Source organism: Nyctibius grandis, chromosome Z (genome assembly GCF_013368605.1).
Source record: "Nyctibius grandis isolate bNycGra1 chromosome Z, bNycGra1.pri, whole genome shotgun sequence".
Lineage (NCBI taxonomy): Eukaryota > Metazoa > Chordata > Aves > Nyctibiiformes > Nyctibiidae > Nyctibius > Nyctibius grandis.
Window position 1 is genome coordinate 14011292 of NC_090695.1, and position 20002 is coordinate 14031293.

General features: G+C 41.9%; 2 protein-coding genes across 2 annotated transcripts; both read left to right on the forward strand.

Annotated features, from left to right (window-relative positions):
* The first annotated feature begins 766 nt into the window (after positions 1-766).
* RIMOC1 (RAB7A interacting MON1-CCZ1 complex subunit 1) lies at positions 767-4979 on the forward strand. The gene is given in 7 exon segments (XM_068422151.1): positions 767-1219; positions 1222-1324; positions 1858-1958; positions 2352-2498; positions 2896-3027; positions 3228-3342; positions 4612-4979. Coding segments are annotated over 7 exon segments (1341 nt in total). The 3' UTR covers positions 4902-4979.
* Positions 4980-5222: 243 nt separating this feature from the next.
* On the forward strand, positions 5223-12615 carry FBXO4 (F-box protein 4). Its single transcript, XM_068423376.1, has 7 exons — positions 5223-5390; positions 5495-5730; positions 7358-7578; positions 8575-8650; positions 9174-9352; positions 10274-10449; positions 11473-12615. The coding sequence occupies exons 1-7, from the start codon at positions 5223-5225 to the stop codon at positions 11560-11562; spliced, it is 1146 nt and encodes a 381-aa protein (XP_068279477.1). The 3' UTR covers positions 11563-12615.
* The last annotated feature ends 7387 nt before the right edge of the window (positions 12616-20002 follow it).

Consider the following 20002-nt stretch of genomic DNA (forward strand, 5'->3'; position numbering starts at 1 on the left):
ATGCCTGTTATAAAAGAGCTTTAATACAAATAAAACTGAAGTCCCAGCCTCCAGGGCACAGAAGGCTTTCCCAGCACTGCCAGGCCGCTCAGCCTGAGGCTGTACTGGGGAGGGCTGAGGTGCCTCGGTCCTCCTGCTGCCTTGGCCTGCAGGTCAGACTGTTACCAGAAAACAGTAACCAAGAAAACTCTCCAAACCAAATGATAGTTTATAAAGCCGACATTGGTTTATTGCAGCTGGGTACATAGGGGATCTCTCCTCCTAGCATGCACACAGAGGGATAAAAGCACACTTACTATATACATGATAGAAAAGCGAATATTTGTACAACTCCCAAGAAAAGCCCACCTATTCCAAGAAACGTTATGCATATGCTAATATATTATGAAACTGTCTTTGCACATGCGCACTAAATTGGGGAAGGGGTCTGTAGTCATCTCTAGTGGTTGTAACTCCCCCATAGCTGTGCTGTTGGCTGTGTGACCCCACTTCTGCACAAAGCGTGGTTGGTGCCCTTCTGTGGACACACGCAGGTGGCTCCAAGGAGAAGATCCTGTTATGGTTCCTACAGGATTTCTCATCTCCTGGTACCAGAGCTGTGAATGAAGTCAGTTAAGACACTACAAAGGTGTTGTTCGCAGTCTTGTTTATTTTTGGCCCTTCTTTGTAATTAGTGAGGAATTTAACAGAGACCTTGGGTTCTCTAGGAATAAGCACGAACAAGAGTCTTTCTGCATACCAATCCCACCGGTACCTCAGTGATAACATGCAAAACATGCAGTTAGCTTCAGAAAGTGCAGTTATTTTAGCTGAAAGGAAAATTCCTGAAAGGAAAATTGGTTCTGTTCAAAGGTTACACAAAGGGGGCCTTCTGGGACCTACTCTGAGCCCTACTCTTACTAAACTGCCTGGCACCAAGACGAGGCCTCAGCACCGTTATGGCGGTGGCAGGCCCGGGCCGCAGGCCAAGGGGGTACAGCTCTGGTGCCAGCACGCAGCGGTCCCCGCTCCACCGGAGCCTGCCCCAACCCACACCAGCGGCAGGCGGCCATCCGCCCCGCCCCGGCGGTCCCTCCGCGCCCGCGGCCCCGGCGCTGCTGCGCCTGCGCGCCTCTCCCCGCCCCACCGGCAGGCGCTGCGGGCTGGCACGCCCTCACGGCCGCCCCGAACGGCTGCCGCGTCGCGCGTAGCGGGGCGCGGTGACGGTCGGCGGCGATGGCGGAGGCGGGGGGTGCCGAGGCAGAGGCTGTGGTGTCCGTGCTGCGGCCGCGGCTGGCGGCGCTAGGCCGGCGGGTGGCGGCGCCCGGGGGAGCGGGCGGCGACGGTGAGGGGCCGCAGGAGGGAGGGGACGGGGCTGGGCCCTGCCCGGCGTGCCCACCGGCCCGCCCCGCCCTCTGCTGCCGTGTCGCTGTGCTGCGTCCGGCAGCGCTGCGGGAGCGGGCCGGGGCGCGGTCCTCCGGCTGCCGGGCAGCTGCTGAGGCGCCGCTTCTCCCTCCCCCAAAAGAAAGTCCCTCCCCCGGAGCAGAGCGGCTGGGACCGGCCCCGGCTTCCCGCTGGAGGCTCCACTGTGGAGCAGGACGGATGGGGCCTAGCGTCCTCAGCAAGTTATGCTTTTGGCGTATGACTTGTTTGCAGTAGGAATGCGTGGAATTGATTTTGAAACATCAGGCTGTAACCCTGAATGGCCTTAATTTAGTCGTGAAAGGTGTAGTCTAACAGGGCCTGTTTAAATGCTGTATTACTCAGCTTGTAGATGCCCCAAGGATGGATAAAACCATATGAAGTGAGAAGGGGGAGTAAGCAAGGCTCTCGCTAAGTGCTTTCCAGTGCTAAGGATGTGTTGTGTTCTTCCTTCAGATACCTTATTAGCAAAGGGCTCTGCTGCTTTGGACAAATTGAACGACCTCTGTAACAAAGGGAAAGAACGTCCTTCCACGCTTTTGCAGCTCTATACACAGGTAGTACGCATAAAGCATGAAGAACTTACTTTCAAGAAAATCTGTGTAGGGTGTGGGAGAGGGTTGGGGGTAGGAAAGAAGGTATAGCAGAAAGGGATCTCTCGGTATGTGCAGTGAACATCCATGTAGTGCAGGGCTGGTTTTGTCTGGATTAGAAGATAAGAGTCAATAATAATTGTGCTGGTACTGTAAGGACAGAAAGGGTTTTGAGTTTACATTCACTGTCAACAATCTTACAATATTTTTAACTTGCAGCTTTTGTAAACTAAATGTGTAAAATTACCTTGAAATTGTAATGTTTTGTAATCTAACAAGTTTGTATGTTCCTGCACGCCACCATCTGATTAGTTGGCTGGTAGCATTTTTACATTCTTTATCTTCTTGTTTTCATAGGCTGTCTTAGACATTACATATTTTGAGGAAAACCAGCTTGTGGATGAAGATTTTCCAGAAGAATCTTCCTTGCAAAAAGTTAAAGAACTTACTTGTGTTCTTTCAGAACCAGAAGACCTAGTGAGGGAATGCAACTTTAATGAAGAAGTGAGTACTAATGTTACTCAGTCAGAGAATTAATTATTTCATTATTTAAAAATAAAAAAAAAATAAACAGGATAGTAGTATTTGTATTTTGATGGGCAAAAAATATTTTGAAAAAAATTTAAGTCTTATTTGTATTTAAATAGTGGTTCCTGAAAATATTTTTTCAAATAACTTGTTGCATGCTCAGAATTTTTCTTGCTACCATTTCATGATTCCATGTGTTTTTGGCAGTTTAAATTCGAAGTATTAGGCTTGTGTTTGTGACCGTAGTTAGCTGTTAAGTGCAGCCTCTAAAGTTGGAGACTTAATGTGACACTGTTTGCATGTGTGAATGTGTGTATGGGTAGTTCAGATGGCTTACTTTTGGGTTAGCCCCATTTGTTGGATTTTATTTCAGCCCATCAACATCCTTGGTGCGGAGTTGTTAGAATGTCTTTACTGGAGAAAAGGAGCCCTGCTCTACATGTATTGTCATACAGCAAAAGAAAGGAGTGAATGGCTGCGAGAAAACACTGCCATAGTAAAAAAGGTAAAGGAGATTTTAAAAAGTTCTATGAGCATGTGAATACAATTTTAAAGTATGACTCTTCTCTTTTAAAATGTACTTGATCTTTTTTTCTTTTAAATAGGGTTCTTGGAAATTCGTAGCTAGAAGTATTTCTGGCTATTATTGAATTAATCAGAACTTTCTAAAAGGTTTTTTTTTCCTTGTTTTTTAACTGTACTTAGTGTCTTAATGATGGAGTTCATTACTTGATGAAGATGCTTAGCTTTAGATGTCCTCTTCAGCTAAATGAAGATGTTTCACTTCAAGATAAAGACACAGCTAGATTGCTCAGTGAAGGTAAAAAAAAAACCCAACCCTAAAAATCCCACAGCCCCCTCCCCTTAATAACTGCTCCACTTTGTGAAATGCTTTATTGCATTTTTTTGTTGTTTGACTTAATTTCTATTCAAAAATTGTCACATTTTAGAAAAAAAAAAAACCACAGATAAGCAGGCACTAATGTTCTCCCCCCATGTCCCTTCTTTTGACTCATGGATTTTAGGAGGTGATAAAGTTCACTTTCTCTATGTTTTTGAGTGCACTGGAGGAAAGTAAACTGAGGCAGTCGGTGTTTTATGCACAGCATGTGAGTTTTACAACCATCCAGTTGACCAAAGTTGAAAGCACAAGTAGGACTGCAGAGGGTGCTAGATGTTTGCATGCTGGTCTTCCTGTTTAGATCTAGGAGACCACTGATAGGAACGCAGAATTACTGACTTCACACGGGTAGAAAGGACATGCAGAACTGGTTAGATCTGGCAAACTTTTGTTCTATCTCCGCTTTATGTAGCTTTATGTAGGTTGGCATTATTATAGTGCATTTACATGAGCATCTGAGGCTGTATCAGCGTGATGCAGGTAGGGTGATGGAGCAGGAGGAGATTTGTAAGGTAAAACAGCTGGTATGAGGACATGTCCATGTTGTACACACTCAAAACTAGCTCTACTCTGGCTATAGGGGGAATGGAGCACCTTCTTGCTTAGTTTCATCTGAAAGTGGGATTGATCGAGTTCAGCTCCACAATGCAAAGCCAAGTTCAGTAACTGATTTGTAGATTAGTTTAGCAGGATTTTTTTTTTAGTGACCGTGGACACGTACGTGGCTTTCCATTCAAATACTAAAGCTGCTGCAGATTAACCTGAGTTAAGATGATGCTCAAATAGCATCTTCTTTTAGGCTTAAATTGTGGGAAGCATGGAAGTATTCTAAAACAAATATGCATAATCATGCCTGCGCTTAATGGATGGTAAGAAATACTGAAATTCTCTAAGAGAAATAGTCAAAATACAGTTATCAGAATAGTATTTATATGGCAATCTTAAAGATTTTAGCATTATGCGTGGGCAAAAGGGATAGAGTAATGAGCAAGGCCTTGATCCGGGTTCTCTTCTTGGCCATTATCTCATGGTTAAATTTTTTTTTTTTGGTGTACATCTTTAATAGTCTTATATTGCCTTTTGGGAATTTTTTTCCAGTGTTAACTGAAAAAAAGTATCTGAAGTTAACAAGCTGTGTACTTGCATATAACAGAACAATAAAGTACTTCATCTGAATTATTTTTGCAGGTATATTCAGTGACACTTACTTACTGGCAATGATGTACAGTGGAGAAATGTGCTACTGGGGACTGCAACACTGTGGAGAAGGGAAGCAGGAAGGCCTTGAGATGGTAGATCCCGTCTCTAACAGTGACCTGGGCTGCAGATCACAGAGCGTGTCACTGGATTTCCGAGAAACAGGCAAAAACATGCTAACGAAGTATGTGGCTGTATGTGAGGGACCTTTAAAAGACCAAGGGTGGAACACAGCAACTGCAAAACAAATGTTGTGTTACTTCATGAAATCCCACAACTAAAATACGCTGCTTTGGCCGTGCTGGAAGAAACCTTGTGTGCAAAAAGCACGCTTAGGGAGGTGGTCTCTGCTTCAGTGTCTGACTGTTCTTCTTATCAGAATGTGTACTTTTGTTGCATTAAAAACACGCATTCAAAGAACTCCTGGAATACAGGTCCAAAGGCTAATCGAGTATCTCTAGAAAAAAATGACAGTGTAATGAACTCGCACGAAAGGATGAGGGCGTGTCCTCCACGGTGCTGCAGCTGCTCGTCCCTCCGCTCCGCCTTGCTCCCCGGCGTCGGCGCGCTCGGCCCGAGGGGCGGTGGCAGGGCTCAGCACCATGGCGGCCAGCGGGGCGGAGGACCGGGGCATTTTGGATGTAGCTGTGCGGGGCAGATTCCGCGTCCTCCGGGAGCGTTGGATGCGGGGGATCCGCGAACGCGGCGGTCCCCCGCATCCAACGCTCCCGGAGGACGCGGAGGAGGTGAGTGCCCTGCAGGCGCTGCCGGTGAGTGGGGCCCAGTTGTGGGAGCGGGGAAGCTAAGCATCCCACCTTACATCTTCACTGCTCAATTCCTGGGTCGTTAAACCGCTGCTCTCAACGCTTTTCAGATTGCCGTGCAGCTGAACATCATGTCCTTCCTCTCCCCCCAAGATTTGTGCCATTTGGGAAGCACGAGTTGCTACTGGAGGGCGGCTGTGCAAGATCCGTTGTTGTGGAGGTATTTTCTCCTGAGGGATCTCCCCTTTTGGACATCTGTTGATTGGAAATCACTCCCAGATGTGGAGATTTTTAATAAAGCCTTTTCAGAGGTCAGCAATAATGCACTGTACGATTACATGGCAGTGTAAGTATCTTCATATTTTCTTACACGACTCAGTCTCTCTACAGCAGTAATGTTCAGCCCACAGGCATGTTTCATATTTACAGCAGTAAAGCTGTGGTGTAAGCTGCTGGTTAAATTTTGATGTGTCTCAAATGCATTGTTTATTTTGGAAGTACACTTATGACAGTAAGTGTTGTTGTCAGTTTGGTCAGCTCTTTCTGTTTGGAATTAAACAAGAATGTAAAATCTTGTAAAGAAGTCAAAGCTAACATTCTAAAAAAACTAAAGCTTTTTGTAAACTGCATGTCTACTATGCCACAGAAATACCTTGATAAAAATGTGTTCTTCACTCTCAGTACAGTGACAAAAGATTTCTTATTTTAATAAAAGTACAAGAAGTCTTCAAACTACGGCAAATGGAATGAATCTTCATTTTTTTCATCTTACCTGGAAGACCTAGGGGAAAAAAAAAGGGGTTTTTTTGAATGTGCACAGAATAACGAGTAGTATTGCTTTAGCTCTGATAGTCAAAGGCCATAAGACAAAGACTCTGGTTTCAGCTAGGATAGTTGAAAAGCATAGTAACACTCATAACATGTTTGGATGACTGAGAAGAACTCTTAAGACAAGCAGGTTATTCCGTGAGCTTTTTTTAAAGCTTTGTTCAGTTCCCTTAATTAGCAGTAATTTTTTTTTCTCATTTGAAGTTAAATTCTCTGAAGATGATTTCATAAACTGTTGCTTCATGATAAGTGCACTAACCTCTGCAATCCTTGTGCCCTTCATCAACACTTTAAAGATGGGAAAGATGCACCCAGAATTTGAAATGCAAAATATCTACTGATTTTGAACATCGGATTCTGAATACTTTAGAGCACCACCTGTTTGAAACCACCTGTCTCTCATTTCCATTGCATCTGCAACCACTTAATGGTTTTGCTGATCTCAACTGAAGTGTCTCAGTTTGGGTATAGAGGAGCACACATTTAATGTTTCCTTGAAGCAGCAGCAGCAGCCTACCATGACCACAGAAGCAAAGACTGAAGCTGCTTTTCTAGGATGTCCGTCACTTCTGTAACTGTTACTTCTTTCCCTTTATTACTGAAGTCTTTTCATGCCTTCCAGCTTCTGCATCAAATGAGCACACAAGCTTACAGACAACACCTGTCTCCTTTCACAACATGCATTCTCTGTGCCTGCGGGGGAAATGGTCCTTTTCGGGTGGAGTTAGCTGTTTCATAGTTAATAAACACAAAAGCTGTCTAATTAAGGTTTGAAATGCAAAGGTCTTGTATTTTTTGTGTTGTATGTGACTCATCAGCTTTCATGTTATTTTACCAGTAATGTGTATTCAGTGAGGGTGGGGGAACTTGTGATTTTTTGTTTTATTAAGTAAACTAAAAGATCCACAGATAGAAGTGTACGAGGCCCAAAATGTCAGGATTTGGACTTCGAAAGGACTGATGCCTTTACCTGCTTTGTAGTGGTGTTTGAAACCATCAGTTTGGAAATTATCATTTTTGACCTGTGCTTGAGTTGTACCAGTAACAAAGCATGAGAAGTGTGGGACCTAAATCAATTTATGTTGTTTGATTAATACCTCTTTTGTATTGTGTGTTTAATATCTAGTTGTGTCTGTTTTACACAGATATAAAAAAAGCTGCCCTCAGAGTAGAAGAAGTTTGAAATCAAGCCGTCCCCGGTATGGGGCTGTGACTTCCTTTTTGCAATCACTGGTCACTCAGGCAGAACCTCGCTTTGCTATGTTTGGGCCGGGTTTAGAAGAGCTGGATGACTCATTAGTGCAAAAGATGATGACATGCCCAGAAATTCTGCTAGTAGCTGGCCTACCTCAAAGACAAATTCATGGTAATGCTGGTTTTGGTTTTTGGCTTTTTTTTTTGTTTCATAAACAGATATAACAGAAAAAACATTGAGGGAGAAATGGAGAAAAGGGATGCTTTTCCCCCCCCTTGAAACTCAATAGCATAATGGTAAAAAAAATACTTTATTTGTATTTATATTTATTTGGGATAAAATTATAGCTGCAGTGAATTAGTGATTAAATTTGCACAACGTAAGAGGGATCATTTTGCTCCTTGTACTTCTATTTTGATCCTGAATGCCATGTCACACCTGCTGTTGTAATGGATAAATGCAGATGGAACTTTCTTCAGATACTGCTTGCACTAAATGGCTAAAAAACACCCTTGTGTTTTTATATAAGAAGTGAAGGCTGATCCTTTATATGATTCAGTCTTGTGGTGTCAAATGGTGTATATTTCATTTAGAAGAGTTATAGGAGCAGGTGAAGGACTTTTTTCAATGTTTAAAAACATAGTTTTGAGCATCTGTAATTTCACTTCAGTCCAAACCAGAGACAAAAATTTATTACTTTTTAACTAATGTTTATTTCAGCATAGCAGAATTGGAATAGTTAAATTGTATTTATAAAAAGTGTGAAAATATGATTTATTAGTGTTGTTATCTTTTTTCTCTCTTGTGTCCTTTCCAGTGCAGCTTGTTGCAGACGACAGGCTTTGCTATGCCAGTTTTGGCTAATAAACGCAAGTCTAGCTCCTCTCTGACTTAGGTTTCTAGCTTCAAGTCTAAGTATCAGAAACCTGGAAATACCTCCTTGTTTTCTTTTAATACTATTGAATTTATTTTAATTAAATTAATAGTCTGATCAATTAAAGCATGTATAAAATTTCATTGTAAAACAGTAAATATGCTACCACTAACAGCAACACCTAGGCTTGGATATATCCATTTTATAGCACTGATGGAATTTTCGGCATACCACTTAGTTGTATTCAGTAACCAAATAGTTGTAATCTCATATATTCATATTTTTCCCTGTAGGAATTGGATCAGGAGTCAGTTTTCAGTTTAATAACAATCAAAAATTCAATATTCTGACACTGTATTCAACCAGCAGGTAAGATTTGTTCCCCACCAAAAAAAAAAAAAGTACAGTTTCTTGATTATTTCATACTTTTCCTCATGTTTTTGTCATGTGGTTTTTATGCGTGCATTCACATGCATGATTATCTCTTATAAACTGAAACTTCAATGCATATCTTCACTTTTCCTTCTTTCTTTCTCCAACCGCTAAATTTTCACATGGAAGTAAACCTTTTCCAAACGTTATACATAGCAAATGTGTATGACAAATACATAGCAGGTGCTTCTATCCCTCTTGATAACTTGATGGATTCCCTTTTGGAACACTATATAAACTAATTCTAGGATGTCTTTTCATATGCATCTTGCAGATTGCTAACCGCCTGTATATATGTACACTAGAAAAGAAGTGGGGGGCGAGAGGTGGCAGGGAGAAATTAAATGGGTTGCTGGCTCAGGCCATTTTCCTGTCTCTTTCCTCTGCTGCTTAGACTCTCAAAATTGAGTATTTGCATTCTCAATTAACCTGACTACTGAAATATTGAAATATCTTTCAGTGTGGAAAGGAGGAGAGCAAGGGCAGAGCAAGCTGTTGCTGTGAATAAGATGTTCTACCAAGAGAACAGCATAGTAGGGAATCAGCAAGCTGTGCACTACAGCGTAATAGCTCAAGTGAAAAAGGTGTGCGAAGTAGTTGATGGATTCATTTATGTGGCTAATGCAGAAGCTCATAAAAGTAAGGGGTTTATCTTTATTTTATTTACTCATATTTTGTGAACGATTGGAATGTCATAAAAGATTGCAGATAATACGCAATACATCAAAATCCGTGTTCTTATTCTTTCAAAATCTGCTTTATTAGTGCTATTTCTTCATGGCTTATCCAGTCAAAGAGGTCCCCTATCCTAGACACTCTGCCTCATCTCCCTGTGAGGGGTAATGGCCCCGTCTCTCATGTATGGCGGGTACTCCTATGGTTGCTATCTAAGCTACGTGTGGGAAATGATCTGGTTTGAAAAACAGAACAAAACAAAACAAAAAACACCGTGGGCTTGGGTAGGAGAGGAAGCCTGAAATGCATTGGTGGTGGTGTAATAGCCTGGAAACAGAACCTTCACCAGGAAAACTGCAGTAAAAGATGCAATTAGTCCAAATCAGGGTAGTCCTATAAGAGGGTAATCCAAATACCTATTATAGTAATTGTCTTTACATTCATCAGCTTTAAATGGAGGGAAAGGGCTAGCTCAGAAAAGAAAAGGGAAAAAAAAACGTGAAGGGGTATACTAAGGAGAAAAGTACAGTCAGTAGGGAAGGGCTGCTGACTGTACAGTGTGTGAGTATTTCTTAATGGCTTGTTGCAATGTTGGTCTCTGTGAGGTACTCGGAAAATGCTCTGATGTTAAGGACTGGAATAGTCTGCCTGCAGAATCTATGGAGATCTTTAAATAACATCTAAGTGTGACATGAACATCTGTGTGACATGAATGCGGATGATCCAGCCTTGTGATAAGCAGAACTAGATAATTTGGCCATGTCTGTTCCCGCCCTCTGTTTCCTCACCTCTGAAATCTTAAATATTTGAAAAGTCAAAAAAAAAAAAAGTTCTTCCTGGAATTTGCATATGTTTAATACTCATATATTAAAAATTGTTTCTTAGAGCATGATCGTCAAGAGGAACTGGCTCGTATTTTGGCAATGATTGATCCAGCCCTTGGGCCTCCGAACAGACCTCTGCTAGTTTTGTCCTGTGTCTCTCGCATGGGTGTGAAAAGAATTCCGTGTGTTTACATGGCACATCAGTTGCAACTAAATCTGCTACATCAGCCCTGGATGGTACTTGCTTTTAAACCTTTATTTTCTATTACTCTGTGGCTTAAATTTAATTTAGGCTTATGGTAGTTCCTGAACTGTGCCTACCTAAGCAAGTGTGCATCTTTCAACACTAGTACATGAGCTCTTCACTTAAGTGAAGAATTTAGTGTCTCTGGTCCTCTAAGATGAAGTGTTAGCCTATGTGACCATAGGGGAGCTAAGTGGCTTGCCTGGGAACACACTAGAAACTTCAGATGGAGCCAGAATGTAAGGAAGGACAAAATGCTGGTCTTGAAGGGAGTAAGGAAGCTTCAGTTAACTTAAATCTAAATTTCCTGAGTCACGACCCAAGGCCTTGGACACAAGGTGGATTTTTCTGCCGTTTTCAGGAGATGTGATGTGTTGAGTTTTTGACAAATTGGGTTTTTACCTTGCATGTGAGATCCTGAACCTCTTCTTTTATGCTTGTCAAGCACAGTGTTTATCAGTATGGCTCAGCCACACATTATCTTTGGTGACATTGTATAGCCAAAGAATAATACTTAATCAGAAAAAACAAAATCCTGATTTGAGACAATTCCTTTGTTTTCGTAAGGAAAATGCTTACAGGCTTTTTAAAAAACATACCGTTTATAAGAGCCACTTTATAATATGTTACAAAATCTGAGAGTTAATAATATGCATTGTATTCTAAAGCTAGTGGCATTTTTGCTTTAAGAGTTACGAGAAGAATTTTCAAGTAGATTCTCATCTGTAAAGTAAGTATAATGTTCCAGAATAGCTGATGGAACAATTGAGATAAAATTTACCTTTATACCAAGAATGCAAGGCTTTCCTAATGGGTCTTGTAATTTATTTCGTAAAGAGTAGTGTTTTCTTTTTGTACCTTACTTTTAAGAAACATTTTTTGTCTAAGGGACCTTTAAACCAGTGATAAAAATTTAGATTTTATGTATTTCTGACTTTAAGAATAGACATGGAGTGCTACTAAAATGCTGTCAGATCATTTTACCTCTAATACATTGGATTTTTTTATTTTTACAGGTGCAGGACACTGTAGCTGCAACTTTAGGTGGATTGTTAAATGGAATTGAGTGGCTCCTGGAAGAAGCAAATTGTAAAAATGCACAGTAACAGAACTGTGCATTGCTTTACTGTATAGAGACTTTGGTGTTTTGCAGTTCAGATGAAGTGAGAATCTTGTCCTGACAGAGCACTGTCAGAAGGAAAATTTAAAAGGCAAACCTGCATATATTTCACTGCATGTACTTCAATAATTAACATTCTTCCAACTGTAGTCCTGAATTACAAGTACAAGTAGGATTGCCTGGATTCCAGCAGCTGATGAAAAAGTGATTTTGGGGGGCAATCTGTGTGTTTTGGTTTTTTTTCTTTCTTTCAAGCTGGGGCATTTAGGGTGCAATCTTTTCTCAGTATATCTGATAATCTAATCTCTTCTGTAAGTATACCTAACACTAGGTTAGTTTATCAGCACAGCCCAATGGCAGGCATCACACTTTTAGTAAGTATATTCAGTGGAGATCTTGATAGTGACAGTTCCCAACCAAAGAAAATACACTGCACGTTGTACAGTAGTAAGTTGACAGAAAGACAGTATCTCTTTCAAAAGAGTAAATTCCCCTGTATTTTTTCCAAAACCAGTGCCTAGACATGAAATAGCACCTGTGGGAGAATTGTTGGCCCAAACCAAAATTCTTAGAAGCCAGCAAACAAATGACTGTGTATAAATTGGTTGTTTCTTGTTTGTGATCGTATTTATTAACCAACCACAAAAGACCAGTGTCATCTCCTTTCTGTTGCAGTGAGATTATTAGCTTGAACTGGACATACCTCTCATGTCATGAATAAATGTTAAATAGAATCGTTAGTACTTCAGGACATTTATCAAATACATAGGACCTATCAGTTACTCAAACAGTTGTGGCCATTTGTGGATGTGAAGTGTACTTGGCTTGAAATTTTCTACACAGTTGCAAATATTTTTATAAAAAGGGAGACAACATTTTAGAGCTGGAATTGCATTTTCCATATTGATGTCATTGGGGATAGTCCTAGTCTTCCGCCTTTTTAATGTGCTTTAATTCTTGGATGAATGTTCAGAAACTTCCCTTGGATTTCTTGCCTGTGCATGTATTTGTTTTGTTCTGGGTTTTTTTGGTTTTTTTTCTCTCTCTCTCCTTGGGAATGCAGACATTTCCAAAGTCTCACAATTTTTTCTTTACCTAGATAAAAAACTACATGGTTCACATGCAGCTGTAACTGCCTTCAGTCTGGTATATGTGTGTGATGCTCAACACAGCTCTGTCAGAAACATTCCATTTGAGAAGTTTTTTATTTTTTAATGAACTAGGACAGACACAGGAATTGTCTTTTTTTTTTCATCTTTATGCACAATTAACTGGGCTTTCTAGAAGTTTTGTACGTCTTCTAATCAGAACACATGGGAGTTTCAAGGGAAAATCCATGGAAAGCTATACTGTGATAATTCTGTGTTTTATCCTTCTTTTTTAATAGGATATGTGTGCTTTACCCTTTAAAGTAGAGAAGACACAAAAGATTTATGAGTATTTGGAGGAAAATTCCACACTTTGTGACTGGGCGTATGTGACTTTCCTGCTAGTCGTAATAATTCCATAATGATCTGTCTGTAGAGGGTTGAGTGCAGCAACCTGTTGCTATGTTAGCTACTACAAATATGTTTTTATGCAAGATCCTCATTCTGCTTTCTTCATAAGGAATAAATTATTTTTTAAAGAACGATATTTACAGTCTTTGTGTGTGTTAAGCCCTCCTGCATGTGTGCACACGTGCGTGCACACACACAATGTCTGCAGTAATGCTGTTGTAACAGATAACAAATTATCGTCATCATTAGTCATTAATGAACAATGTTATCGTATGTTATCTGTTTAGTTAACAGATATTAATTCACTGTCATGTTAAAAAGTCAAGATAATGTAGCGAATATAATTTTTCTTAAGCTAAAGAACATCAGTTGTATTAATTTAAAGATAGGATTACATAAAAAATTGAGAATTATGAATTTTAAGGATGCAGCCTAGGAAACAAACAGTGGGAATTAGAAGTCCATGCAGTTACAGAGCTCCAGCATCATAGGAATCACAGAGCTGGTGGTGGGATAGCTTGCGTGATAGAGTACTGTGGTAGATCAATACAGGCAAGGAAGATGAGCATGTGTGCTGTGCACAGGAACAGCTTAGATGCACAGAAGTATGCTACAGAAGAGGCAACCAGCCTGTTGAGAATTCAAGTGTCAAATAGTTGCAGAGATGGGCTGCGGATTTAATTTAGCACTACCTTTTAGATTTCACCTAAAACACTTCCTACTATTTAAATTCCTGAGTCTGCTGAGTTTAGAAGCATAGTAAGTCAATTAAGCTTGGGACTTAAATTGTTACAAATTAAAAATAGTTGGATATGGAATATTAGAACATCACTAAAAAGTTTAATATAAAATATATTTTTATTATATATAATTTATAATTTTTATGTAAAAATATTTTAATCTATTTGGTTTTGTATTTATCACAGTAAATGCAACAATGATGGATTTGTGAGAATAAAACCATCAGGATCTGGATCCCAGAAATCCTGCTGTCCTTGGGGTGAAGGATTCTAACAGTTCTAGAAAGAAAATAACTTTCCTGCCCAATGAGGCAGGATGTTTATCTAAACAGCTCTCAAATAAAAGTAAAAGGTTAAAATGACAATACGTGTGATTTGTAAGAAAACTCAGTTACTGAGGCTTCCCCTGAGCAGCTTTCCCAAAAAGAAAGTGACTGTGGAGATGCTGATTTTCAAGTCTTTGAAACAGAACAGCAATGCCTGCTGCCAGATCCAAGGCAGTACTTGAGGTACCTGCCAGGCTCGCAGGGCACAGGAGGCAGCACGCTGACGGCGTCCCTGTAACTTGCTGCGTCTCTCGCAGCCCTGGGAAGTCACGGAGGCTCCAAGCCGGGGGGCAGTGGGGACCCTTCGCTTCCTCGCAACTTCAGAGGGGACTTGCGTCTCGCTGCGTGTTCCACCGGGTGGCACTGCTGATCCGCATCAGCCCCTGACGCTGTCCAGGCAGCGTCCCTACACCCTTTGCCAAAATTGCTTCAAGTGATCAATCTTACTGCCTTCTCAGGTACGGCAGCAAGCAAATGCAGTTATAGAAAAGCCTATGAGAAAATCAACATGTTTTTCAAAGACTTATAGACAGGGAATATGCTGCCTCTTCTTTTAATTTGATGGGTATCGATATCGATTTGAGTATTGCAGCTAAAGAAAACAGCTGGGGTTGCTATCAGGAGGATGTATGGAACTAATAGCTGGCATCATTGCAAGGTGATTGATGCTTTAGTCTGTGATTTAGTTTGTCTTTTGTACCATTTTAGCACTACTGGTTCTAGATAAATTATTTTCCTTATGTACAAGAGTAAAGAATATTCTTCGTCCAGTTGCAGAAGGTGATATTAAAGCTAGAGCTTGTGCTTAAATCTCAGGCCAGAGGACGTTTGCACACAGGCTGCTCTCAGTTCCCTCGGGAAGATGAAGCTACAAACCAAGAATGTAGGTAGGCGTATAGCAGAGATGTTCAACGGGTGAGACAGAGCAAACAACAAAACACACTGGATCTGGATAGAGGGGTATGTTTAAGAACCAGTGGGATTAGATTATCTCCCACACTAGTTTGCTTCCCCTCTACCCTTCCCAGCAGGGATGCCACAGCTGGTGCCGGGTCAGGCAGAAAGTCCTGTCCCTGTGTGCTGTGCAACTGCTCACAGGCATCAGTCTGGGCATTACTTGCCAGGGTCCCTGGCCGTGTGCTCCAGCCTATTAATCGTCATAGTGGCCCTTTGCTGGATTCTCTCTCATTTATATCTCACATACTGCAGGCTTAAAATTGGACACCCTGCTCCATATTCAGACCCACAAGTCCTGGGCAGAAGGGAACGAGCACTTGTCCTCAGTGTAGACCAGTACATGGTTAGCCTTTATCACTGCATGGGCACACTGCTGGTCCACCAGGAGCTCATGCTCACTGGTCCACCAGGAGCTCAGTTTCCTTTTGCAGAGCTGCTCCCAAACCAATCAGTCCCTGGTCTGCACTGATGCACACTGTGTCCCCTCCTGGATGCAGGACGTTGTGTTTGTCTTTGCTCAACAGCTGGAGCTTCCTGAAGCACCTGTTGGCCCATCGAATGCACACTCGCAATATTTCTGGGTGTCATTGCACAAGAAGCCTAGTATCTCTGGGAACACTGGCCCTGCACATGACAGCATGCAGAATCAGTCACCTGATGGGTTAGAAAAAACTCATTCAGTGTTTTCCTGCAGGCTGAAATCAATCAAGCCATCTACTCATCAAAAAAGTTGAACAATACTAGTCTTAAAGCCTCAAAATAAATTCCTCCATAGTTTGGCAAACTGGTGGGAAACAAGACCTGTGAGTATGAAAGGCTGATATTGTCCCAGAAGTACATTTCACCAAGCTCTGAAAAGTGTTGCATTGTAAAATGATCCTGGTGACAACCGAGAAACACCTACTGTATTCATTAAATTATTTACTACTCTCTGTAAAGTGATAACAATAAAATAAACTCTTCTGTTTGTTCTCAGGGATGACAATCAAGGAACTGAGGTACATAGAGTGGGACTGAGGGACTAAGGGACTGAGGGCTGTGTTTCTTAATCAACAGTGTTCTGTTGATAAAGGGATATTATTTTGGTGTGGCATCTTTTGTATCTTCTACACAGACTTGAATTACGAAGGCAATTCCACAGCCTGATGTCAGGGGAGATGTGTTCCACAAATGTGAACATATAAGGGCTACTCTCCAAGAACAAAACCAAGCCTTTTTCTCTACTTTGAATCAAATCCAGGTTATCTTTTGTTAAAGGTTTTTATGCAAGTTTTCTAAACAAATTAATCTAGAAACAGCAGTTGCTTAGAACTTTCTCCCATAAGACCGATAGTATTCACAGCCAATTACCTTTGAAATTCAGCTGGCTTCATCTTATATTTTGTGGAGATTTAAAGAAATGTCCATACCCTTAATTCATATGAAAGCAATCATTTAAATTTGACATCCATATGTGCTATACGTTAAATTCTGTGGGATAAATTGTTTTAAATTTTGTCATGAATCTCAATCACGAGGATTTAAGTAAATGAGTTACCTGGGAATCCTCTTTTTAGAATACAGCCTTCATTCATCACATATTCAAACCTGGCACAGTATAGAATCATAGAGTCCTTTTGATGGGGAAAGACCTTTAAGATCATCAAGTCCAACCATTAACCTCACACTGCCAAGTCCACCACTAAACCAGGTCCTTAAGCACCGCATCTACACATCTTTTAAATACCTTCAGGGATGATGACTCCACCACTTCCCCAAGCAGCCTGTTCCAATGTTTGATAACCCTTTTGGTGACGAAATATTTCCTAATATCTGATCTAAACCTCCCCTGGCACAACTTGAGGCCATTTCCTCTCGTCCTATCACTTGTTACCTGGGAGAAGAGACTGACACCCACCTCGCTACAACCTCCTTTCAGGTAGTTGTAGAGAGCGATAAGGTCTTCCCTCAGCCACCTTTTCTCCAGCCCAAAAATACCCAGTTCCCTCAACTGCTTCTCCTAAGACTTGTGCTCTAGAGGCTTCACCAGCTTCGTTACCCTTCTCTGGACTCGCTCCAGCACCTCAATGTCTTTCTTGTAGTGAGTGGCCCAAAACTGAACACAGGATTCGAGGTACAGCCTCACGAGTGCCGAGTACAGGGGGACGATCACTTGCCTAGTCCTGCTGCCCACACTATTTCTGATACAAGCCAGGATGCTGTTCGCCTTCTTGGCCACCTGGGCATGCTGCTGGCTCATCTTCAGCTGGCCATCAATCAACACCCCCAGGTCCTTTTCTGCCAGGCAGCTTTCCAGCCACTCTTCCCCAAGCCTGTAGCGTTGTATGTAAACAATGTCCACAACCTTTCCCTCATCCAGTAAGCAGGTCACCTAATCATAAAAGGAGATGAGGTTAGTCAAGCACCTTGCCTTTCATAAACCCATGCTGACTGGGCCTGATTGCCTGGTTGTCCTGTACATGCCCCATGATGGCACTCAAGATGATCTGCCCCAGAACGTTCCCCAGCACCAAGGTCAGACCGACAGGCCTGTAGTTCCCCGGATCCTCCTTCCAGCCCTTCTTGTAGACGGGTGTCACATTTGCTAACCTCCAGTCAACTGGGACATCCCTGGTTAGCCAGGACTGATGATAAATGATGGAAAGTGGCTTGGAGAGCACTTCTGTCAGCTCCTTCAGTACTGTTGGGTTGCTCCCATCTGGCCCTATAGACTTGTGTGTGTCTAAAAGTGGTGCAGTATGTTGCTAACCATTTACCCTTGGATTATGGGGGCTTCATTCTGCTCCCCGTCCCTGACTTCCAGCTCAGGGGGCTGGATACCCAGAGAACAACTGGTGTTACTACTAAAGACTGAGGCAAAGAAGGCATTAAGTACCTCAACCTTTTCCTTGTCCTTTGTCACTATGTTTCCCCCCAAATCCAATGATGGATGGAGATTCTCCTTAGCCCTCCTTTTGTTGCTAATATGTTTATAGAAATATTTTTTATTGTCTTTTACAGCAGTAGCAATATTAAGTTCTAGTTGGGCTTTGGCCCTTCTCATTTCCTCCCTGCATAGCCTCATGACATCTTTGTAGTCTGCCTGAGTCACCTGATCCTTCTTCCAAAGGTCATAAACTCTCTGTTTTTTCCTGAGTTCCAGCTAAAGCTCTCTGTTCAGCCATGCTGTTCTTCTTCCCCTCCGGCTCATCTTTCGGCACATGGGGATGGCCTGCTCCTGTGCCTTTAAGATTTCCTTCTTGAAGAGTGTCCAGCCTTCCTGGACTCCTTCTCCCTTCAGGACTGCCTCCCAAGGAACTCTGTTAACCAGGCTCCTAAACAGGCCAAAGTCTGCCCTCCGCAAGTCCAAGGTAGCAGTTTTGCTGACCCTCCTTCTTACTTCTCCAAGAATTGAAAACTCTATCATTTCATGATCGCTCTGCCCAAGATGGCCTCCAACCATCACATCACCTACAAGTCCTTCTCTGTTCACAAACAACATGTCTAGCGGGGCGCCTTCCCTAGTTGTCTCACTCACCAGCTGTGTTGGGAAGTTGTCTTCCACACACTCCAGGAACCTCCTAGACTGTTTCTGCTGTATTGTAGATCCAGCAGACACCTGGTAAGTTGAAGTCCCCCACAAGAACAAGGGCTAACGATCATGAGACTTCTCCCAGCTGCTTGTAGAATATTTCATCTGCCTCTCCATCCTGGTTTGGTGGTCTATAGCAGACTCCCACCGTGACAGCTGCCTTGTTGGCCTTCCCCCTGATTCTTACTCATAAACACTCAACCCTATCGTCACCATCCTCAAGCTCTAGACAATCAAAACCCTCCCTAACATCCAGGGCCACCCCACAGCCTCTCCTTCCTTGCCTATCCCTTTTGAAGATTTTATAGCCATCCATTGCAGCACTCCAGTGTGTGGGTCATCCCACCATGTTTCCATGATGGCATCTATGTCATAGTTTTCCAGCTGCACAATGGCTTTCAGCTCCTCCTGTTTGTTGCCCATGCTGTGTGCACTGGTGTAGATGCACTTCAGCTGGGCTATTGATCCCGCCACCTTTTCGCAGGGAGAAGCCCTCATTCCTACATGACAATTCTCAGGCACTTTCTTGATTTCTAACTCATCAATAACCCTTGTGTCTTTGCTATTACATGGCTCTTCATTCCCTTCCTCCACTGAGATGGCAGACCAGAGGACGTTGCTAGCACACTGTCCCACAAATATTGGTGTGCCGCCCCAGGCTTATCTCTAGTGATCCTGGTGTTATCCCTTTCCCCCTTCAAATCTAGTTTAAAGGTCTTTTGATGCGCCCTGCTAACCCCTGCGCAAAGATCCTTTTCCTCCTTTGAGGCAGGTATAGCATAAGGATGCACTGATACAACTGCACATTACGCTTCTTTTAAAAAGCACAAGCTATTTGCAAGACAATAAATGCAAATTACAAGTTTCACTGACAAAATATTAGAAGATTCTTATTTTTTTTTCCAAAACTAGAGACTCAAATTTTGTAAAAACATAAATTTTTGAGCGCAAAGAACATAATTACCTCATTACTGCTACATTCATATAAAATATGAGGAAACTCTGAGTATAATCAACATGTGGTTGAATTGTGCTCTTGAATTCAAGCATCTTTCAGTCTTTTGTTGAAAAGAATTACTGCTGAGCCAATATCAATATCCTTTATTTCAGCTGATAGACTTGAACTGCTTTTGGAACTCACTAAACCCAAAAACTTCTACCAAGTATTTATGTTTTGTAACTTGCTTTTCACCACAGGATGTGGCTTAATATAAATCAGCTGATGTACAGACACACAATGAGACATTTTTTCTTTAGCAGTTCTCTGATCACTTGTTCCAGTCACACGTAGCTAATAATTTAGAAATAAACTGAAAATTAAATAAGTTGAAGG